Here is a 25,293-nt window from a genome sequence, read left to right on the forward strand (position 1 = left end):
GTTCTCAAACTGTTAAGAATCTGTTAACTCTATATAATAAATCTAACACTGGAACATAGCATTTTGCATTACAACTTCAGAAAAAAAAAAACAAAGTCTCTTCAGTTCACTATACTCATTGCTTAGGTAAATGGGAAAATCAGAGCTGTGCTGTGGTTGTCATCCCATAGTGTTTTCTGTGGTTCTGTTATTCATTTGCAGTATGGCTATCATTGTATTTTTGTGTCCTATGATACTGAAGAAATTTCTTGTAGTTCTTTCCATCAAATCAAATGAATATCATTTTTCAGGTTTTTTATATGATGATTTTATTCTGTGTTACAGGTTCAGTTAAAAATTTCAACTAGTTCTTGGTCCAATAGTTTCTCATTGGATACAGTGGGAAGTTATGGGTGTGTGAAGTGTCCTGCCAACAATATGGAATACCTGGTAAGAGTCGACTTGCCTATTTACCCTGGACTCCATTCACCATTCCCACAATTCAGTTAAACAGCTTAGTTCCTAAAGAGTACAGATATCAGAATTGAAAGTATTATGTGGAGAGGTCTCTCTTACCAGTTTCTTCGATCACTGTTAATAAAGCAGAAGTGGAATTTGTCACAGATTAATACAGTGGGTTGAATCTACCCAAGTGAGTAGTTTGGTAAATATTGATGGCATGGTAGAAGCTTCATTCTGTACAGTCCCTGCCAAGCATAAATTTGAATAATTGGATACCAACTGAACTGTTTTATGACTACTTCAAAATTTTTATTTTATTTATTTTATGACAGATAATAAAGCCACAAAACTTGAGCCTCTCCACTAATTATAAATCAGTCTGTGTTTGGAATATTTAAAGAGTCTAATAAATAACAGAGGACACTTTAAATCTGTCCTTGCAAGGTGTCATTAAATTCCTGATTGAAGTTCTTGAATTGGTTTCTGATAGAGTCATATTAGGGAACAAAAAATTTTCTTTTTAGTGAGAAGATACTCAGTATCTTATGTTCATAGCTTATGTTCATTACTTAATGTAAGAATTCTTATTTTAAAATATTTTAAGAATCAGTGTGTGAATGAAGGAATATGTGTAGGTTTTAGAGATTGCATAAAATATTGGGAAATAAACTTGTTTCCTTCTCACAGGTTGGTGTTAGCATCAAAATGAGCAGTTTTCATGTTTCACGAATAGTTACTCTGACTCCCTTTTGTACCATTACAAACAAGTCATCATTAGAACTAGAAGTTGGTGAAATTGCATCTGATGGCTCAATACCAACTAATAAATGGAACTATATTGCTTCTTCAGAGGTAAGTCTTCCTTTACATATTCCTACAGTATAGAAATCAGTATTGACATGTAAATAAGGATTTTGTGTATCTCTTTGTCATATTCGCTCTGTCATATTTATGTGTTAAAATATGATGGCCAGCTTTAAAAGATTTTATATTATATGTATGTGTTTTTTAAAAAAGAGGATAATTGTTGATATTTGCCCATATCTCAATCTAAATGATTAATTGTCCTTCTCTAGTCCTTATATAAACCATTGCTATGTATTGTGAAAAGTACACAGAGATAATATACTCAATATAGTCTCAGTTGTCAAGATGATGTCTCTGTACTCAAACTATAATCTTATAGGCAAGGATTAAGCTGTATATCAATTAACAAATGGAGAGAAATATAGTATAAACAAAGTTATAAGTGGTTATAGAATTTCTGAGGAGGGAAGATGGAATTTTCTTGCAATTCAGCTCTCTCACTTTACAGAAAAGAAATCAGGTTAACACTTTTCCAGGATCAACAAGGTCATTGATAATTGAATTGATGGGCATTCGTGGTCTATATCAAAAGGTTGAGCTTTGTGGAACAGTTGGGATTTGAACTGAACTTTGCAGGCTCAGTAATATTTAATGAGGTGAAAAGAATGAGGGATAAAGTGAGGGAAGAGGGTACTACTGCAAAGATGAGCAGTAGTCCTTGACTTTGACCCAGTTTTCAGTCAAACCAACTGACCTTCAGGATAGCTGAAGTTCATTTTTAGTACTGCTCAAAAAATATTCTGAAATTATTTTTAAAAGTATTTAGCAAAAGACTCAAAAGGAAGGATTCTTATTTCAGTAAAAAAAATGTATTTAGAGCTCTAAGATGCATGGTCTCTTCAAGACACTTCAAATGATCTCTGTGTATTAGCAATAACTATTTATTTTATTTTTTTGTCTTTGATGTAGATTTGACAACAGTAGTATTTTTTATTCAGAAGCAAAATTTACCCAGTATTCTATAACAGAAGGACATTTTCTATAATGTTAGGAATGAAAACCCCAGTGTTATAGATAGGGAAACTGGCTCAAAGAACTATATGACTTTTTGATTAAGTTCAAATAGCTAGGAAGGTGATATCAGGACTTTCAGTAAGTTAATGATGATCTCTGTCTTCTATTCTCTTTCTGGTTTATCTCAGATAAAATAGTATATGAAAGAATTCTTCATGCATTAATAAAGTAAAATGGGATATGCACAAAAGTAAATGTTATGAATATTATAATTTTTAATTATTCAAGATATTTGAGATATGCTTACTGAACGTGCTTTTTGGTTTCTCATATTGTATATATGGATGGATAGCTGGCTGTCATATTTTAACATATAAATATGATAGAGTTAATATGACATTATATATAGACATATATGACATTATATATAAATGTTAATAGTCATAAATAGAACATAATAGTCATTATGTTGTCAATGGTCTTAATATGAGATATAGAGGAAATGTTTTAAGGAACTTGGTGTTCATTTAGTCAAGATCAGATTCAGAGGTAAAACCTTAATTAGCCAATATCTTATTTATATCACAGCATTATTTTAAGACTGATATTAATTTTTGTGTTTTCAGTGCCTTCCATTTTGGCCCGAAAATTTGTCAGGCAAACTTTGTGTGAGAGTGGTGGGCTGTGAAGGATCCTCCAAACCATTCTTTTATAACCAACAGGATAATGGCACTTTGTTGAGTTTAGAAGATCTTGTAAGTTTTTATATTTTAAAATAAAATGTCTTTTTAAAAATTTTTGCTTCACACATTTCACTGAACCATGCTATAAAAATTTAGTGTTAATTATTTGAAGATGCTGCTATATCAATATATAATGCCTTATGTATGTTTGTAAGAAATCAGAGCCAGTTTGCTTTTCAGTGAGAACTTAAGAAAAAGCCTTTGTATTTACATAACTGATTGAAATTACATATGTAAGTGAGGTTAAACCAATACATGACATATGTACTTTTTTCCTCTACAACAGAATGGAGGTATATTGGTGGATGTTAACACTGCTGAACATTCAACTGTCATAACCTTTTCTGATTACCATGAGTGATCTGCACCCGCCCTGATAATAAACCAAACACCATGGGACATCCTCACATATAAACAAAGGTATGAAAGGGGGTTGATGGAAACTCTGGCTTTTAATGGGCCACAGTACCTTCTGAGATACATTTAGCTTTCACATACCAGATGGTCTCAGATTTTAGAAAGGTCATATGGAACATGTGTTGCTTCTTATTAATACCCTGGTCGTGTCTTGAGACAGACAGTATTCTATAATGAAACACATTAATATTTATGCATGAAAACTTGGGAATATTCACACCAGGTGGGATAAATTAAAACTATTAATAGTTTCACATCAATTCAAATTAGGTTCTACTGCCAACTTTTTTTTTTAATTTTTAAAATTTGTTTTAATTAGCTATACATGACAGTAGAATGCACTCTGATACATCATATATAATGGAGTATGATTTCTCATTCTTCTGGTTGTACATGTTGTAGCATCACACTGGTTGTATAGTCATATATGTATATAGGGTAATCATGTCTGATTCATTCTATTCTTCCTACCCCATACACCCTCCCCTCCATTTACTCCTGTCTACCTAAAGTAACTTTATTCTTCTCACAACGACCCCCCTATTGCAAATTAGCATCCTCATATCAGAGAAAACATTCCACTTTTGTTTTTTTTTTAGGATTAGCTTATTTCACTTAGCATGATCTTCTCCAGCTCCATCCATTTATCAGCAAATGCCATAATTTCATTCTTCTTTAAGATTAATATCTCATATTATATATATAGTATATACATACACATATACACACATATCATATTATATATATATATATATATGTATATGTGTTATACATACGATATATATACCAAAATTGTTTTTTTTTTTTTTTTAAAGAGAGAGTGAGAGAGGAGAGAGAGAGAGAGAGAGAGAATTTTTAATATTTATTTTTTAGTTCTCGGCGGACACAACATCTTTGTTGGTATGTGGTGCCGAGGATCGAACCCGGGCCGCTCGCATGCCAGGCGAGCACGCTACCGCTTGAGCCACATCCCCAGCCCCCAAAATTGTTTTTATTCATTCATCTATTAAAACACACCTAAATTGGTTCTATAATTTAGCTATTGTGAATTGAGCTGCTTATAAACATTGATATGGCTGCAACACTGTAATATGTTGATTTTAAGTCTTTTGGGTATAAACCAAGGAGTGGGATCGCTGGGTCAAATGGTGGTTCCATTCCAAGTTTTCTGAGGAATCTGCATACTGCTTTCCATAGTGATTGCAGCAATTTGCAGTCCCATCAGCAATGTATGAGTGTACCTTTTTCACTACATCCTTGCCAACATTTATCGTTGCCTGTGTTCTTGATGATTGCCATTCTGTCAGGAGTGAGAATGAAATCTTAGAGTAGTTTTGATTTGCATTTCTCTAATTGATAGAGATATTGAACATTTGTTCATATATTTGTTGATTGATTGTATTTTCTTCTGTGAAGTTTCTGTTCAGTTCCTTAGCCTATTTATTGATTAGATTATTTGTGTTTTTTTGTGTGTGTTAAGTTTTTTGAGTTCTTTATATATCCTTAAGATAAATACTCTATCTCAGGTGCGTGTGGTAAAGATTTTCTCCCATTCTGTAGCCTCTCTCTTCACGTTATTGTTTCCTTTGCTATGAAGAACCTTTTTAGTTTGAATCCATCCCATTTATTGATTCAATCACTTCTTACACCTTAGGAGTCTTATTATGGAAGTCAGATCCCAGGCTGACATGGTGAAGATTTGGGCCTACTTTTTCTTCTATTAGGTGCAGAGTCTCTGGTCTAGTGCTTGTGTCTTTGATCCATTTTGAGTTTTGTGTGGAGTGAGAGATAAGGGTTTAATTTCATTTTGTTACATGTGGATTTCCAGTTTTCCCAGTACCATTTAATGAACAGGTTTTTTTTTTTCTCCATTGAGTGTTTTTGGTTCTTTTGTCTAGTATGAGATAACTATATTTATGTGGGTTTGTCTCTGTGTCTTCTATTCTGTACCTTTGGTCTACGTGTCTGTTTTGGTGCTAATATCATGCTGTTTTTGTTACTATGGATCTGTAGTATAGTTTAAGATCTGGTATTGTGATGCCTCCTCCTTCACTCTTTTTGCTAAGGATTGCTTTGGCTATTTGAAGTTTTTAATTTTTCTGAATGAATTTCATGATTGATTTTTTTCTTTTTTTAAGAATTTAATCTTTATTTTTTGTTGTTTGTTTGTTTGTTTATTTATTTATTTATTTATTTATTTTAATGTGATACTGAGGATCAAACCCAGGGCCTCAACCATCCTAGGCAAGCACTCTACCACTGAGCCATAACCCCAGCCCCTCATGATTGCCTTTTCTATAGACTATGAAGAATGTTGTTGGGATTTTAATTGGAATTGCATTAAATCTGTAGAATGCTTTTGGTAGTATGACCATTTTTACAATATTAATTCTGCCTATCCAGGAGCTTGGGGGGGTCTTTTCATCTTCTAAGGTATTCATCAATTTCTTTCTTTAGTGTTCTGTAATTTTCATTGTAGAAATCTTTTACCTCTTTTGTTAGATTGATTCCCAAGTACTTTATTTATTTATTTAATTATTTAACTATGTATTTATTTATTTATTTATTTAGATGTATTGAGGATTGAACTCAGGGGCTCTTGATCACTGATCCACATCCCCAGTCCTATTTTGTATTTTATTTAGAGACAGCATCTCACTGAGTTGCTTAGTGCTTTGCTTTTGCTGAGGCTGGCTTTGAACTCTTGTTTCAGCTGCCCAAGCTGCTGGGATTACAGACACCTGGCTTCAAGCATTTTATTTATTTATTTTTTAAGCTATTGTGAATGGGGTAGTTTTCCTAATTTCTCTTTCTGCTGCCAACTTTTCTTGACAACAAACTTACAGAAAAGTTTTTGGGCTTTTAGAGCCTTTGAATTTCAGAATTGCTGATAAAGAACTGTGCAACTCTTTTTTTAATTAACTTTTTTATTTATATATGACAGAGGAATGCATTACAATTCATGTTACACATATAGAGCACAAATTTTTCATATCTCTGGTTGTATATAAAGTATATTTACAAACTCTTTAAAGTATTACCTTCCATTTGCAATCTGGTAATGCTCAGTTAGTCTTGTCCTATAAATGAAATCTAGTTTTTTGGTTAGGGATAATAAAAGGTTAAATGGAGGTCGGTGAGTAGAGAGAGAGATTGAATTTATTATTATATCTGGAATTTTATTATTACTTTTATGTTGTCATTTTGATATCTTTCTTTAATGCTATAACAAATAAATTTAAGCCTTTAAATTACATAATAATGCTTTTATAAATGCATTCATGCATATATATATATATACACACACACACACACACACATATGTATGTATATGTAATATGTAAATTCCTTAAAGATTTCCCTGTTCTTATTTCTCATAATATGAATCCAGGAACAGATTTACAGGTACAGAAAGGATCAAAATCTGGTTGGATTACTTTTTATTTCACTTCTCTCTAAATGTTTTTGTATTATATGGACCAATAGTTTCTAAACTTATGGGTTGGCTGCAAGGCTACGTTTCCAGCAAGTCCCTGGGAAATGCTACTGTTTCACATGGACCTTTCTTTTTTTTTAATGCTGAGACCCATAATACATCTTAAGTATGCATTTGATTAACAAAAGTTTAAACTTCAGCACTGAGTGAAGTTCTTCTACTAAAGATATTTACTATCACAGCCATTTCTGTAGGTGAACACTTATGTACCAATTTATTTACCTTAGTGGATTTCATTGGTATGTTTCTTCTTGGATGAATTCATAGTTCAATGAACCTTTAGAAAGAAAATTATACTACAGTATTCCATTTCCCCAAACTTCAAAAGTATTAGTCTATTGGACATTTTCAGGCATTTATTTTTAGGTAGAGTTGTTGTTTATTAACTGAAGCACTTTCATAGTACTTGTATGCAAATCCCCTTCTCAATAAACTACAGATCTGGGATTCTAAAGGCCAAAATATTCTAATTTTCCCTCTGTTGATTGTATTTTAGTGGATCACAGGAGGAAGTAGAATTGCTGCCAAAACAAGCTCGACTTTTTGCCTGGGCAGATCCTATTGGCACAAGAAAACTTACATGGAGATATGCAGCAAATCTTGGGGAACATGATCTGTTAAAGGTATATCATTTGATGGCATCAGGTGCTATATGGTTTTCCTGATGATTGGGAAGTAAACAAGCTAGTTTACCAGGTTGTCTTGATCCTTACTGAACTAAAAGTGAATTGGAAATATTTTTAGAATAAGTTACTTTGTAACTTTAGATTGCAAACAGTTCATACTGAATATTTTATTGTAGATGAGTCAAAATAATTTAAATTTACAATTTAAAAAGTAGTTCTGTTCCTTCCTGTCCAAGTTAAGTAAAGCACCTTCTTAGCTTTTTTAAAAGGAAAGAATCTTAAGATTGGTGAAAAACAACTTTATTTTAAACATATCTGTACCACTGTTAACTGAGGTTTTTCAGCATGTTTTTCTAAATAAGGCTCTATTTTTTTTAAAATCAGTGGAGTTTGATAGCATATAAATTATCTCATAAGAAATATTTGTTGAAGTAATATTGAGATAGCTAAATTAATCAAATATGTTTCTGATATAAGACTCTGGAAAGAACCTAAGAATTTATCTATCAGCCTCCTATTTGATGTTGGAATTGCTCTTACATTCGTGATACGTTATCCAGTTTCTGTAGAGATATATTCCATGACGAAAGGTTCATATAGTGTCATATTCCATTGTCCAATAATGCTAGTTCTTAGGCTTTCTTGATGTTTACTTTGAAGTTGTAATTGGGCAACAGTGACTGGATTATCTTTTCCTATATTCTCTCTGAGATGCCTATAAAAGATAAAGACTCAATCTTTGAAAAATAAGGTTGCTAGTTCCTATGTTATGAGATTCTTGGAGTGATTTTCACTGAGACAGTTTGGTGGCACTCTGTTGGTTTGCTTGTGCTTTACTTTCATAACAAATTCTCAGGTTTATAGCGGAAGAACAAGACTTTAGTTGCCCCATCCTTTTTTCTTCCTGACTCATGCTCAGGAACTCTACCAGGAGTCCCTATGCTTATCTGGGATTGTTTTGTCTCTCCTGAAATTTAATACTGCTTAACAACCACAACTCTTAGGAACTAACATGCACACTCAGAGAGAAGGTGGCAGAAGCATTATGGAGAGGGCTATGAAGGTCTGTGTACAGAGGCAGGTCTAGGAAGAAGCCCAGGGACAGTGTCAGTTTCTAAACAGATTTCAGTTTCTAATGTTTCTATTTTTTGTTAGTGAAGCAGGCAGTTGAAAAAGCAGATGGTACTACTCAGTAGATAGATTACTAGGTATTGAAAAGTGATCTAGAAACAAGGAAATGGACCATTTCTTTGTCCACTAAGTTGATGTGAGAAGGGAGTTCTGCCCAGGTATAAGTGGTCCTGAAAAGGGAGTCCAAAGAAAGTCCATTTATTGTTGACAAACTTAGATAAGGTATAAACATATCTTTCCAAAAAAAAGTAAATAAATAGATATTTCCTCAACTGAGTATGAATAAACAGAAAAAAATCAATAGGATTTATGGAAAAAAAACTTTACAAGAAAAATGAATCATTATCATACATATTGAGAAGGTAAGTTAGACCTTAGAAAATTTGTTTAACAGAAGAAAAATTTCAAAATATATGCCATACCTCCTCAACTAAGTTATAAAGATATGACAACAGAAGTAAGAGGAAAGCAAGGGGGAATTTTTTTTAAAAATGACAACAAATTAAAATGTAAACAGAGTGGGAAACAATATATTGTGTGCATAGAATATGTATATCACTTAATCCTAAATTTTAATTAGAGAAATTATGGAGTAAAGATTGTCTTTTTTAAAAAATCATTGAGTTAAGGGATTTTAAAACAATGAAGAAAACTAAAGAAAAACTTTGCTCTAAGAAAGAAATGTAAGAAAGTGTGTAGTAAGTGAAAAATAACATTTTATTGAGTGCCTATCATATCTTGATACTTTTCATGTATTATCATTAATTTTTATAGTAATAACTTAGGACTGCTAGTTGGGATTCAAAATCAGCTCTGTCTGGCTTCATAGTCCTAGACTTTTCCTTCTAGACCATGCTTCCCAGCAGTTATTTCAGTAAATGAAAATGCTTTAAATTCTTCTTGTCACAAAGATACTCAGATTAAGTTAAAAAAAAGGAAAAAAAAACCAAAAAACAGTATGTAACACTGAAACCAGTTGTGGTGGCCTGTGCCTGTGGCCTAGCTACATGGGAGGCTGATGCAAGGGGATCACTTGCCAGGAGTTCAAGGCCAGTGTGGGCAACACAGTAAGATGGTGTTTCTTTATAAAGAATATTGTATCTAACTATGTGCTAATTACAAGAAATCTGTCTTAACCTAACCAACAAGAAAATTTTAAGCATGAAAAGATAGTGAAGATTTATTAGGCAAACAGAAGTAAAAAATATGGCAAATTGTTGCATTTTAGTTTTGATGAACTATAATCCAAAGCACAACTATTGGATTGTCATAATATGACAGAAAATGAGGGGTCACCACAGGTATTCATCCCGTGAATAACATTGCATTAAAATGCTAGAAGTTAATTAAACACATTTTTGGAGTTTAAGATACCTTATTTATTTTTTTTTTCATTTAATTTTTAACAGATAATGTAGATGGAAAACAGAACATTGGAATGATAATTTGAGATTGAAACTAAAATACATATCAAATTTCATAGTTTGCAAAGAGTTCATCTTATTAATAGGCATCTTTGAAAATTTGAATATTACATTAAAAAATTGGACAGGTTAATTTTGCCATACAACATATTTTTAAAGTAATAATAAAATTTAAACAATAACAAAATGTGCTTTTTGTAAAATCTTTATTTTTTCCCAACAAAACACAAGGTGAAAAGGCACATAATAGGAACTTTTATTGCCTGTTGAAAGGAACTGTTAAGTTTATGTTTAGCATAAAAATTTTGAAAAGGATTTTATTAATAATATATAAATTTAGTCTCCTTAAATACTAACCAATCAAACTTCATAGTTTTAGGTGCTATATAAAACCTTTAGCCACGAAGTTTATTCTTAAACTTAGTTCAAACTGATTACCATAGTTAGACTATTTAGCAGTGTGATTTACATAAATTATTGCTTATGTTATAAATTATTAAAACATAAAAATAGATCAAGCTAGTTTTGCATCAGGTTGCTTTTCTAATAAACATCTGAACTAGACTGTTCTTCAACTTGAAGACAAGTAATTATCTTGTGGCATTGGTGCCAGCAAAGGATTCTCTTGCTTCTGCTCAGTGCCCTTTGAGCATTAACTGGACAACACAATCTAAGATATAAAATGCTAAGTACTCTTAATCTTTGTCATTGTTTAAAAAAATGGTACATTTTAACATAGATTATAGTTTTATTTATAAATTTGTTGGTAAAGTGTTTTCCATTTTATGGGCATGCTTTTTAAAGTTTTCTAAATGTAGAAATTTCTTTTGAATTTATATTAAAATCAGAAAAAAATGTTGCTGGAACTGAAGGTGCAGGTCATAATTGATTCAGACATGTTTCAATTAATTCCTTGTTGGTTAAAAACTTCATAGAACTGATGATTATTAAGTCCAGGGGACTTCATGATGTTCACTATTGGACACTATGGGTTTGACAACAGTTTTCTAATTTTTCTCAGTTACTGTCGTTTGACCTTAAATAGTAAAAAAAAAATTCATAACCCACTTGAATCTAATGTATGAAATATGATATGTCAAGAGCTTTGTAATGTTTTGAACAACCAATAAAAAAAATATGTGTGGCCTTAATGAAAAGTCTTTCTTTTCTCAGGATGAATGTGGACAGTTTCCATATGATGCAAACATCCAGATACACTGGGTATCATTCCTAGATGGACGCCAGAGAGTTTTGCTTTTCACTGATGATGTTGCCTTGGTTTCCAAAGCACTGCAGGCAGAAGAAATGGAACAGGCTGATCATGAAATTACCTTGTCTCTCCACAGTCTTGGGCTCTCATTGGTGAACAATGAAAATAAGCAGGAAGTTTCATACATTGGAATAACCAGGTATACAAGAAGAAAGATAAAACATCAGAAATCTTTAAAAGGCACTGAGTTCATAATATTCAATTTGATAAGCGTAAACATACTCTTTCTGAATTTGTTATGCTGTACATTCATGCAGTAAAACTTACCGAATAATTAAACAGCTGGCTGAAAATCCCCAAAGATAGAAAGATGAGTAAGATATTGTTTTTACTGTCACAATACTCATTGTCATTTGATGGGGAAGAAAGTAGTTTCTTCTTTCCTTATTGAGTGGTTTTTCTTAAATGAACTATAAAAACACTGAGAAATGCTACAAAGAATTATATATATTTGCAATGTAAAGAGGTGGAACTAACTTACTCATTTTGTCAGTTAGAGGTTCTAGAAAATGGCAACTGAAATAAATTAGAAAAAAGGTTCATAAAGGAAATTGGATTTGATATGAGTAATCTTTCATTTGAGAACTTTTAATACTTATGGAACAGTTAATTTTTCTGGTTCTGTTTATACCTACTTAAGAAAAACATTTTATTATTATTATTATTATTATTATTATTATTATTATTATTATTATTTAATCACTCTGAGTTTGATAAAAGACTCATTCTTTCCTGGGGATATTAAATGAAATAGTTATGATAGTTATGATACCAAATATAACCAGCATAGGTTGAGAATTCTACTTTCCTAACCCTAACCCTAAGTAGGAAAGTAAAATTAGATAAGAACACAGATAATGCATGTAACATACTTTGCAAAACACCTATGGGTACTATACATGGTATCACATATGCCATTAAGGCCTTACATTTCAATATTACAGAGAATTTTTAAACTAAATATGAAAATAATTTTTTAGTCTTATATATCCAATTTTACCTTCTCTTTATTTCTTTGATATAACTTCTTTATACTTTAGTATTATAGACACTATGATATTTTGTTAGGTTGACCTTTTAAAGGACATTTGTAAAATTCATCTTAATAACTTGATTGATTTTTAAAATCATCATACAAATTCAGTAACATCTAAGCTTCAAAGGAATACTAAGTTGCATAATTTTTAAAATCGGTTTTATTTGTTTGCAGTTTTAGAACTAGAGAAAAATAGTGTGTAAATATGGAGTTCCTCTGCATTGCACACTCCCAAGTTTTCTCTATTATTAAGGTCTTGCAAGAGTGTGGCACATTTGTTACAGCTAATATTGATATGTTTTTATTATCTAAAGTCCATAGTCTCCATTAGGGTTTGCTCTTTGAATTGTTTGTGACAAATGTATGGAAACATATTCTCCATTATAGTGTCATATAGTGCCTTAACCTCTCCTATTTTCAGCCTGTCAGTCTCTGGCTTTCTCCTTCCTGAACTTCTGAAAACTACTGACTTTAGCTATTCGAATCATACGTATGGAATCTCCTTTTTGTTTTAAATTGCAGTTCCCTGATGTTGACCGTCCTTTCATAGGCTTATTCGACAACTGAATATATTTTTCCTCAGCTCTCTGGATCTTTTCTGCCCATTTTTAGTTGTTTCTTATCTTTTTGTTGATTTTTAAGAATTCTTTGGTTATTTGTTATGCCAGACTTTGGTCAGATATCTATTTTTCAAATATTTTCTCCTAGTCTATGGCTTCTTGTCATTTTCTTAACAGTATCTTTCTTTTTTTTTAATTTTTTTTAATATTTATATTTTAGTTTAGTTCTCGGTGAACACACATCTTTGTTGGTATGTGGTGCTGAGGATCGAACCCAGGCCGCACGCATGCCAGGCGAGTGCAGTACCGCTTGAGCCACATCCCCAGCCCTTAACAGTATCTTTCAAAGAGCAAAAATTTAAAATTTTATGGAGTCCATTTATCATTTTTCTCTTTCATGGTTTGTGCTTTTGCTGTGTATAAAAAGTTATTGCTATACCCATGGTCACTTAGATTTTTCACCTTTTGTCCTGTAGGAGTTTTATAATTTTACATTTTACAATTAATTCTTCATTCCAATTTGAGTTTTTATTTTTTGAAAGATAAAGCTTTATGTTTAGATTCATTTTTGTTGCATATAGATGATCAGTTGTTAACATATTTGTTGGAAAGACTATTCTCTCTCCACAGTTACCTTTATTTCTTTAAAAAAAATAGTTGACTGTATTTGTTTGGGTCTATTTCTGGGCTTTCTATTCCCTTCCATTGATCTGTTCATCTATTTTTTTGGCCAATACCATGTCTTGAGTTCTTAAAGTAGGGTATCATTCTTCCAACTTTGTTCTCTCCTTTAGTATTTTATCTTTTAAGTCTCTTTGCCTTTCCATATAAATTTTAGAATCAGTTTGTTGATATCCACAAAATAATTTTTTGATTGAGATTGGACTGAATGTGTAGATTAATTTGTGAGAACTGACATCTTAACAATCTTGAGTTGTTATATCCATGTTTATTTCTCTGTTTACTTAGATCATCAACTTTGTTCACCAGCCTTTGTAGTTTTCCTCATATATAGATCATGTACATATTTTGTTTGTACCTAAGTATTTCAGTTCTTTGGTGCTAGGGTAAATCATATTATTTTTAATTTGATATTCCAGTTGTTTTTTTGCAAACATATCAAAGCATTTGACTTGAATAATATTAATCTTGTTTCTTGTTAACCTTGTTATAATTTCTTATTAATTACAGGAATGTTTTTGTTAGTTCTTTGAAATTTTCTGTGTTTACAGTGATGTCATCTGTGAACAAAGGTAGCTTTATTTTCCCTTCAGATTATTTGTACCTTCAGATTATTTGGACCTTTTATTTTATTTTATTGTCCAGCTACACTATCTAGGACTTCTGGTACAATGTTAAATGAGGGTGAGAATGAATGTCCTTGCCTTATTCCTGATCTTAATAATGCCATTTATTAAGTTGAGGAAATCCCCCCCCCCATTCCTAATTTTCTCAGAGTTTTTATTATGTGTAGTTGTTGGATTTATATCAACAACTACAACAAATTTATATTTACTCAGTACCTTCACTGACTTCATGCCCTAAACACATTATATAATGAAGACATTGTTTACATTCTGTCGACTAATATCAACAATGTAAATTAAAATTTACCAATTCATATTTTGCCATATTGCTAACGGTATTCTCTAATGCACGTGTCAGCAAAGTATGGTCAGTAAGCCAAATTTAGTTCACTGCATATTTTTATATAGCCTTCAATGTAAAGGAGATTTTTTTTAACCAAAAGAAAAATATTTTGTAATACATGAAAATTATATGAAGAGTTTTTTGCTCATAAATAAAATTTTACTGGAACATAGCCATGCTGCACAGTATACTACTGATCAGAGTGAGTGACGTACACATTGCTTTTACTGCATATGAAGATGCTCAATGGGCATCCATCATGTAAAAATAAGAATAGTGGACTTTGAATGTCACTCTTCTACATTATAGTGGAATATGGATTATCTTCTTAATCAAAAGCTTTTTTTAAATTATGATATTATAGCTGTGCTAAAGTAATACCAAATATATCGACATTTTCATACTAAGCACACATGACAGCATTTCCAAATCACAGGAAAACCAGGGCCAGAAAAATTAGAAAATTTATGACAGAATATCTCATAGCAGCAGAATTTCTTCACAAAAATAAAACAACAGAAATGAGGCTATAATCAAAGTAAGTTTCTGAATGACTCATTTGTGTTGATCAAGCACAGAAACCTTTTTTTAGCCAATAGGGAGTTAATTGAATCATGTCTGATTGTGGCAGTTAAAGAAATGTGTCCACAGAAAATAAACTTATCTAAGGCCATTAGCCTTTCCATGAGAACCTTTGCATAAAGAATTGAGGACATTCAGAGCAACATCAATAGTCAATTAAAAAGCAGGGCAAATGATACTGAGTGTTTTTCCATGGCTCCCGATGAGTCAACAGATGTTCCTAGTACTGCTCAGTTGCTGTATATTTGAGAAGTCAGTGCTGAGTTTGAAGTGACTAAAGATTTATTCTTTATCAGTAGTTCACATAGAATGTTTATATGCAAGAATGTTTTCAAACAGGTTGAAGAAATACTAATTCAGTACAACTTAGGTAGAATCTTCTGAGATAAAACTTATTATGGGGAAAAGATGGGTGGAGCAGAAAAGGACTTGCACAAAGCTTTCAAAATGTGAAGCACTTCAAGTGTATGTTTTGTATTATATATTTGTCAGCAGATTTTTATAGAAAATATTTGAATCTGCCATGTGTTGTCAAACTCATAGTGTCCAATAGTGAACTTCATGAAGTGCCCTGGATTTAATCATCAGTCCCAAGAAGTTTTTAACCAACAAGGAATTAATTGAATCATGTCTGATTCAATTATGACCTGCACCTTCAGTTCCAGCAACATTTTTTTCTGATTTTAATATAAATTCAAAAAAAATTCTACATTTCAGAATCAATTTTTTTGTAATTGAGAATCTTTAATCTTCCACTGGAAATGATTGACCTGTAAGGTATTAATAGGCTAAAAAAGCAAATATCAAGAGAAAGAAATAGATAGAATTTTATAAATGCCTTTCAGGTAATATATTAAAGTAATTAAAAAATAAAATATTAATTATCAGTATTCTGCAATATCTGTGTGAAAAGACATTGTAGATATTCATTACACATCAGCATTAACAGATGAATATTTGTAGTGGATTTTAATATTAAGAAACATTAATAGAATAATATTTTTATCTAATAGACCTCTGTTTTAAAAAATTATACTCAATTGTTATTTTATATTTTAAATTTCCTCAGAAAATTTATGGAATTTTTTTTTCTTGATACTTAACTACATACATTATAATCTTGATTTTGTGTCAGCCCACAATACCTAAAAACATCATTGCCCTTTGAAGAAAAATTTGCCAATACTTGAATTGATTGATATCAGAGTGTGATTGAAAAATATTTTCTCCTGACCCTATTCCTTATGTATCTTTACACAGTTATAGTTTGGTATTTTAAAAATCTCTTGTATGAATACAATTTCCATGGTTAACTAGTAGTCACATTAATCTGGAGTTGAATAGTAGTTCCACAAACTTAAATATATGTATTTCTAATTTAATTTTTGTGTGTGTGAATTATCTTAGTTCTGGCGTTGTTTGGGAGATGAAACCAAAGCAGAAATGGAAGCCTTTTAGTCAAAAGCAGATAATCTTACTGGAACAGTCATATCAGAAATATCAAGTATCACGACGAGACTGTGGCTGGATTAAGCTGGACAGTAATTTTGAGGTATGCCAAAATATTTTTGTTTTAAGCATTATATGTTTGTAGTTCATAGTTTTATAGTTTTTCTTTGTTTATTTTGTTGTTGGGAATAAAGAAAACTTTAATGCTCACTGTGTGCAGAAATTAATTTACATATTAGTAAATAAACTCTTATTTAGTAGTAGGATTGCTAGTGTATTTTGAATTAAAATGTTATTAATCATACTATTAAGCATGCTTTAAGTCTTTGTTTTTACAATTTGTTCTATTTACAAATCATTTTCATGGAACTTGTTTTTAGTAATACTGTGGGGAAATCATGATTGCTTATTGAAATTTTTTTCTGTTATATTTCAAATGATACCTGTATATTGTTAAATAAAGACTGCTTTATGTATTTCATTGATGAAAAATAATGAATCCTGCTCAATTAAATTGTTTCACTGAATGATTGTTGGATGTGGGTAGATATCCACAAATAAAGGTGTGCTCTCCAGGAGACCTTACAAAGCTGAAATAAAATGTCATCTTTACTCCAAGAAGACTCCAGAATCTTGACAACGGTTTTTAGCTCAATCTGGTTTAGTCATATACTTTGGCTTCTCTTTGTCTTTAATATCTGAAGATTGAGTTTGTTACATTCTCTGTGAATGCCCCAATTAGTATTGGCTGTGCTTCAGTGAAAAATAAACTATATCACTAGTGTCAAGGATAAATAAGCCATTACTTATTTGCTGTGTAACAAAGGTTGTTTAGAATTAGCTGGAATTTTCCTTTACTGTTAAATTTTTTATATAAATAATTTTAAGTATTACTTCTATAATTGAAAACTTATAGAATTCTTCTTTTTCTAGTAATTTGCTAGAAAAGTGATGGCTTCTACTTCAGAAACCTTAATAGATCACCTTAATATAGTTATCTCTTTTGTTGAGATAAAAATAACCTTTTCTTTCTGCCTGATGAAGAAACAGATATTTAAAATAGGGTAACTCATCCGAGAAAAAAAATGTGCTTTTTTTCTCCCTAGGTTAATTTTGGTAAAGTTCCAATGGAAATGTGTCTCCCTATTCGGTGCCCTATTAAACGAGACTTTTTATCAGGAATTCAAGTTGAATTTAAGCAGTCTCCTCACCAGAGAAGTTTAAGGGCCAGGTTGTACTGGCTTCAGGTAAGATTGTCATCCTCAATTAAATGGATGTTCTAATCACTTTGGGAATCTTGGAAATGAAATTTCTTTTTTATATTGTTATAATCTACATTGAAATAGGCAATTTTGGGGTGCCTGGGAGTGTGGCTTAGTGGTGAAGTGCATGTTTAGCATGTGTGAGGTCCTCCACACATAAATAAATAAATACATACATAATACAACCCATAAGTTGTATCTTTTCTTTTTGTTTTTATATTCCATGGATTCAGCATCTCACCCACAGTCCAAGTCCAGAGACTGTGTAACCATTGTGAGAGTGAGTTGACCATTTAACCTGCCAAGAGTATTTTCTTAGACTGAGATTATGTGATTTTTAAATTTTTCTTAAAATTTTTTAAGGGATTCCAAATAAGATTTTGTTCACCCATTCTTCCTACCAAAGAGCAGGGCTTTATTGGAAGTTATTTTTGGGGACTTGCTTGCTTACTGTCTCAAAGCCTCCCTTCTGTACTTCCTTTTAACCATTAAGTATTATTTAGGACATTTTTATTCTTTTTTTTATTTCTGCCTATCCTATGTCTTCATGTTCAGTCTGTTCTTGTATTTTCTTTAAACTATAGAACGTTGAAATCCTGTGTGATCCAGATACAGATATTTGCATTAATGATGTACAATTCTTAAGCTGTTATTTTATATAATGGCTTGTCCTTTCTGAAGTGTATAAAAAGTTTTACAGATTTAAAGTAAAAATTTTATTGGTACCATATGTATGTGCTGATAGTTAAGATTAAATTAATGTTTTTCATAATACCTGTGAAACTGAAAGTTTATGTCTAAATAATTTTAAATTTTGCTCAGTTGATTTCCTTTTCTTTCAGGTTGATAACCAGTTACCAGGTACAATGTTCCCTGTTGTATTTCATCCTGTGGCCCCTCCAAAATCTATTGCTTTGGACTCAGGTAAAAAACAAAAGAAATACAGGTATACCTTATTCATAGAAGTTAGACCTTAGTTTGACCTAGTATTAAGCTTTGATAATTTCACCTTTATTCTTTTTTTTTTCTTTTAGAGCCCAAACCTTTCATTGATGTGAGTATCATCACACAATTTAATGAGTACAGCAAAGTCTTACAATTCAAGTAAGAAAGATTTCTGCTGTTTATCTAAAGGAATTTAAAACAATCTGTTTTGAAACTAAATATTACTCTTTTTGAAAATGACTTCTGTATAAAAATTATTTTCCAACTGAACCTATTAATGTACTTTAGGTTGAGTAATTTTTTATAAGTATTTATATAATAGTACATATTTTAAAATGTAGAATTCCTTCAAACACCTTCTCCTCTTTGTAACTACAATTAGAATATAAAATAGTGAAAAAGAAATGAAGTATGTATTTGTGAGCTGTCTTCTTTCAAACACTTGCTATACACTTTAAAAATTGGGTGATTCGTGCTGCATCTTCTAATTATAATTATGTTTACTGTGACATGATACATTTGAGTGCTTGGGACTTCTGAGTGATGTTAATACCGTATATTACCTCAGTATTACTCAGTACCTCTGTACTACCTCAGTGAAGTTTTTAGTGTACTGAAAGTATCAATCTAAGTAGACTTCAATCTTATTAACATGATTTTTTTTTTTTTTTTTTTTTTAGTTCTCGGCCGACACAACATCTTTGTTGGTATGTGGTGCTGAGGATCGAACCCGGGCCGCACGCATGCCAGGCGAGCGCGCTACCGTTTGAGCCACATCCCCAGCCCTAACATGATTTTTAAGAGACAAATAAATAAGATCTTACTGTGGACTTTGATAAAATCATAGTTTTAACATTGAAAATCACCAGGATTGATTGAAACCCTTTTCCATCTTAATTTTTTTTTTCCATAGGTATTTTATGGTCCTTATTCAAGAAATGGCCTTAAAAGTTGATCAAGGATTTCTTGGAGCTATTATTGCACTGTTCACCCCAACAACTGATCCAGAAGCCGAAAGAAAACGGGTAATGATTTTTATTCCTTGGGAAAAATATAAAGTTAAAAAATGTAAATCAAATTATAGTAGATAAAAAGTTTCTAAGCAAATTATAGTAGATAAAAAATTTTACATTTTTCTTTTTAATTTCTTTCAGACAAAATTAATCCAACAAGATATCGATGTTTTAAACACAGAATTAATGGAGACATCAATGACTGATATGTCAATTCTAAGTTTCTTTGCACATTTCCATATATCTCCTGTTAAGGTTTGTTATAATAATTATCTTGAAAATTTAGTGAAATTGTTTTAGAACTTTTAAAGGGTCTGTGTTTAAATGTAGCTTCTTATTTGTTTCATCACATTATTTGCCAGGAACTTTGTTTGATTAATCATAATAATTAAGACAATTCTCTGTAACATATGTCAGTCGTAATTCTCACAGAAAAACTATCAGATCATGTTCTCTAGTCTTGAATTAATCACCTCTTTATTCAAGGAAGAAGCTAACAAAGGCACTTCTTAATCAAGCATAGCAGTACTCACCAACGTTTAATGTTTTGGTTGCACTTTGTAACTACTAGCACTGTCTAAACAGTAAGCTATGAGTGCTCTGACCAGAATGTGAAATCGCTGAAGTCAGTAGTATACTGTTCATGGGGTGTTCTTCTCATTTCCACAATTTGTTTTTAACTAAGGAAGTGGAAAATTGGATATCTTTCACTTGCCTGATTTTGTGCTTTATGAACCCATTTCCTTTTCCACTTTTGTTGTTTTTGCTTTTACAGGGGAAGACTACAGCTAGCAAATATACAAATGCTATCAACCATAATGCTCTGAACTTGTGAAATGGGCCAGATTTACAATTAAGTAACTCTTTAAAACATCGATGATCCTTTACATTCTCAAAAACTGTTGATAGCAGTTTCAGTTTCATTTTTAATCTATTCAGCTAAATGAATGGATTTATAAAATAGAATTATTTTAAATTTATATATTAGTTTGATGGTATCAGACATAGCAACAGTATCAAGTGTAAGATTTATATTGTTTTATATGATATATTATACACAATTTCTTACGAGTAAATGAAAATCAGTTATTTATGGGGTTAAACAATACCTTCAACAAAAATTTACTGAATGCCTGTTATAAAATTGCCATGGAGGTACAAAATAACTTCATGGAATTTATAATCTTGAGGAGTATTAAAGGTGATTTACTTACTCATGTTTTTAGGCACACTGGGAATTGTGCCATGAAGTCAAATAATGAGCCTCAGTTATTTTCTTAGTGCTTGGTGATTTTGCCTTAGGGAAAGGTAGGAGCTCTCTCCACCTGAGATTATCTTCCTGGACCTCAACACTCCCTGACTTTACACATGGTTAATCCACATTAAAGAAAAAACAACCAGGTTTTCCTGGCCTCACCCTATGTCCATTCTACTCGAGCTCTACATCATTTAGGTAAAATGCCTAAAAAATGCAGAATGAGAAAGGAGAGTGATCAACTTTATTTGTCATGTTGAATTATCTTTTATATATGTGTTCTTGCACTATATGCCAGTGTTGATAATGCAAAGAATGTAAGCCAGATGGAAATGGGAAAATCCCACATTTAAGTAATCAGTGGGAGTGTCTATGTGTCTGGCTGGGCACAAAATCAGGAGCCACTCAATCAGGAACAAACTTTATTTTTGAAACTGCTGCCAATGACCCGTGCGCGCCCGCGCCAGGGACGATTGCCGATGCACTCACGCGGCATTCTCCCAGAACCCCAGAGGAAGTTCCTCCCCCGGAATTCCCTCCTACTGCACTTCCCCAACTGATGGGAACTTTCCAGGAGTCCCTAGCAGGCCCAGGTGAACAGCAGGAGTCCAATATCCATATGAATGCAAATCTTAACATAATCATATCATCTCAATGGCTAGCTGGCGTCACCTTTCAACCAAAAATGCCATGCATCATATTACTTGGCTGTGGCTCTTAGCATCTATGGAAGTTGTAAACCTTATTACTCTTTTAAAAGCTTATTTGGCAACTTGCTAACTATTACCATATTTGTCATGTTATTGTTGTGACATAGTTATATCAGTTATTATCTTAAATTTTCCATAAATGATTTACCTTAATTGAAAATAAATAATATCCATTGTTCTAATGGCAGACTACTTGCAACATGTTTTTCTTCTTAAGATGATTATGCCATTTTTGTGAAAGCTCTTCTCCATATGAAAATGGTATTTATACTTCAAATAGAGCTTTCTTTTTGAGTTAGACTGTAATTTTATCCAAAAAAATGAGAATCAAAAGTATATTCTGTGTAATGTTCACAGGAATAGATTGACTGGGAATCAAATTAATTTTGAAGGATACATTTGGTTGCATCAGTCAGTCTGGTACCTAAGTATTTAATTTTTTTTGTTTTTATGTTTCATTTATTGAACATGATTTTTCTTTCAGGTGCATTTGAGTCTGTCTTTGGGTTCTGGAGGTGAAGAATCAGACAAAGAAAAACAGGAAATGATTGCAATTCATTCTATTAACCTGCTGTTGAAAAGCATAGGTGCTACTCTAACTGATGTGGATGACCTTATATTCAAGTAAGACTTTTGTTAAAGTTCATTGGAAAGCATTTGTACCATTTGTGCCAAGGTTATGTTCCTGGATATCCTCTCCATTTGTACCACATTAGACTAGAAAATAGATGACTCTTACTACTCATACTCGAAGAGTTTGATTCATTTATTTATATGCTTTAGGTATGCTTATTTTATTTGTTACAATTAAGGGTGAATTTTTTTGGATACTCATATCTAGATAATGCATGAATGTAGAATAAAAATGGAATTATTTTAGTATAGAATATTGTAAAGGAACTGTATTTTAAAATAGTTATATTTAGAAATATGTAGCAGTTGGGAAAGATTTCAGTATAACCATCTAGCAAAGTTGGAAATAAGAACTCCTTGCTACATTTAATGTGAGAATGTTTATGGGTGACAGATAAATGTACATTCAATCATTATTTGAATTCAATATTTAACTAAGGTATTAGAACAAATAGTTACTTGGGAATACAAAAAAGTCCATTTAGAGTATTCTCATCTGACATGTGCACTAAATTTCAGAGGAAATGAAGGATAAAATACAAAATTGAAAGTGAAGAGACTTAAGAGAAGTTAATTATTATCAAATTTTGAGAAGTCCTTTCAAGCTTAAAAGCACTGAGGAAAAAAATACAAGATATTTTGACTACATAAAAATTATGGAGATACAACTCAATGGTAGAGCTCTAGCCTAGGTTGTGCAAGGTCCTGCATTTGACACCCATTGCTGCAAAGTGAGAGAGAGAGAGACCACTTCATAGCAAAATTGGTGAAAACAATTAAGGAAGAAACTGGAGAATACTGATAATTATGATAGAGGTGATAAATCATTTTAATATTGAGCATTGATGAAAAAATTTAAAGATAATAGCCATAGGAAAATAAGAGATAATTTACAAAACAGATCATGATTGACAGGTATTGGAGTTGTCCGACTTTATTTTCACAATATATATAATTTGTCAAAGATTTCAAAATATGAGTAATCCTAGTACTAGAGCGAATTGGATCTAAGAAATGTGCACTTTTTTATTCTCTTGGTATGAATGGAAAGATGTGAGTGTATGTTAAGATATCATATTATATTTACATCATAAATATATACATTATATTTATCACACATATGTTATTGTTATCTTTCCTTTAGTAATTGTTTTATGGGGGAATTCAGTTTAAGAAACTTTGAAATGCAACCAGAGAGTTACATAAAATATACACATGGTAACATTAATTGTTTTTTTTTTTTTTTTAAACCAGAAATTGGGCATGTCTGACCATTGTTCTTTATGGCACCACCACAAAATGGAATGCTAGGCATCTGCTCAAAATGATGACATAGGAGTTTTGAATAAAGATATAGATAAATATGTTTGCACAATGTTTAGAATAAAAGTGGCATACAAAATGTTTTAGATATTTTATAGTTGCACAGAAAAGAAAGAATTCAAAGCGGGAAATGAGAAGAACAAACTTAAAAATTATGGTATGGGTAGATGATTGTTGACTTTTTAAAACTATTACTCTTTTTATTTATGACAAACTTATGAGACCATACTATATTTATAATAATTTTGTTACCATAATGATAAGACATCAACCATAAATTGTATGTGGCAGATATACAAAGTTAATTGTGAAAGAAATAACTATGACTAGTTATTTCAGTTATTGCTGAAATTTCAAATCCTTTTTTCTTTCAGAAAATAATCTTTTTTTAAATTTTAAACATCAGAAATTTATTGGTTGCTCAAAACATTACATTGATCTTGACATATCATATATCATACATTTGTTCAGAAAATAATCTTAGTATCATCGAATCTTTCCTTTTTCTCCTCCCAGACTTGCTTATTATGAAATTCGATACCAGTTTTACAAGCGAGATCAGCTCATGTGGAGTGTTGTTCGGCATTACAGTGAGCAGGTAATTTCCCATCATAGTAGCTCATAAGGAATATACTTCATAAAATATTTAAGCAAAATATTTGTATGTGATTGTATAGTGTGTGGTAATGTTTACATATTTACCTCAATTTGTAATCTCAATACTTAGTGATTTCTTAAATGATTAATTTCTCTTTCTTCTACCACTCTTTATATACCTTTTTAAAATTTATTCCCATGTTATTTTCCCTTTGCAGTAATACCTTTTCAACTTTGGGAAATAATAGTAACTTTGGAATCATTAACTTAAATTCTTCAGTGACAGCAGTTTCTAAATGTAGTCTAGTGGAGTTGTAGGAGGAATTCTAAGCGGTTTCCTTCCTTTGCATCAGTCACTTCATGGTTTGGGTGTGTATACAAAAAATAGTTGTTTCAGGCCACTCAGGTACCATTGCTGTGCCATGGAGCTTCATGGTGATATTTCTTTTTCCATCTTCTGCTGGAAGATCTTTTCACCTATAGTAGTATAGACATTATTATTATATGTTCAAATAAGTTATATTGTCCATTTTTTTCAGTTAATAATTATTCCTCATGTAGTTCATTAGTAAAAGTGATGATAATACAATAATAAAAACAACTAACAATTACTGAATTACATGTTCATTTAATATATATTCTCACCATGCAACATGAGTATAACCTCCTGTGTTAATAGATGAAAAGGCTGAGGCTGATAGAGACTAAGTGACTTGTCCAAGGTCACATAACTGCTTATTAACAGACTGTGCCTTAAACTTAGTTCTGTCTAATTTGAGAGCTCCATGTAAAGTGTAACACAGTGCCTTGTACTTACAATGTTGAAGATCTGGTAATGTATGTAGTTGTTGTTCTACACAGCTTGCCTGAAAACACAAACCTAATTTAGTCAGCATGCCCACTTTTTTC

At 31.6% G+C, this 25,293-nt stretch overlaps 1 protein-coding gene across 1 annotated transcript in view; it reads left to right on the top strand.

Annotated features, from left to right (window-relative positions):
- Window positions 1–25,293, top strand: part of LOC308640559 (intermembrane lipid transfer protein VPS13C-like) — a gene marked incomplete at its 5' end in the record, with an annotated part of 103,313 nt that overhangs the window by 71,437 nt on the left and 6,583 nt on the right. The window contains 15 exon segments of the mRNA XM_081312422.1: window positions 325–429; window positions 1,129–1,293; window positions 2,889–3,017; window positions 3,292–3,363; window positions 3,367–3,425; window positions 7,415–7,541; window positions 11,273–11,508; window positions 16,605–16,749; window positions 17,753–17,893; window positions 18,751–18,832; window positions 18,943–19,012; window positions 19,767–19,878; window positions 20,008–20,121; window positions 22,316–22,455; window positions 24,304–24,385. Of these exon segments, the coding sequence (XP_081168548.1) occupies window positions 325–429; window positions 1,129–1,293; window positions 2,889–3,017; window positions 3,292–3,363; window positions 3,367–3,425; window positions 7,415–7,541; window positions 11,273–11,508; window positions 16,605–16,749; window positions 17,753–17,893; window positions 18,751–18,832; window positions 18,943–19,012; window positions 19,767–19,878; window positions 20,008–20,121; window positions 22,316–22,455; window positions 24,304–24,385 (1,779 nt within the window).

This window comes from Spermophilus citellus (genome assembly GCF_964194105.1).
Source record: "Spermophilus citellus genome assembly, contig: SCAFFOLD_130, whole genome shotgun sequence".
NCBI classification, from domain to species: domain Eukaryota; kingdom Metazoa; phylum Chordata; class Mammalia; order Rodentia; family Sciuridae; genus Spermophilus; species Spermophilus citellus.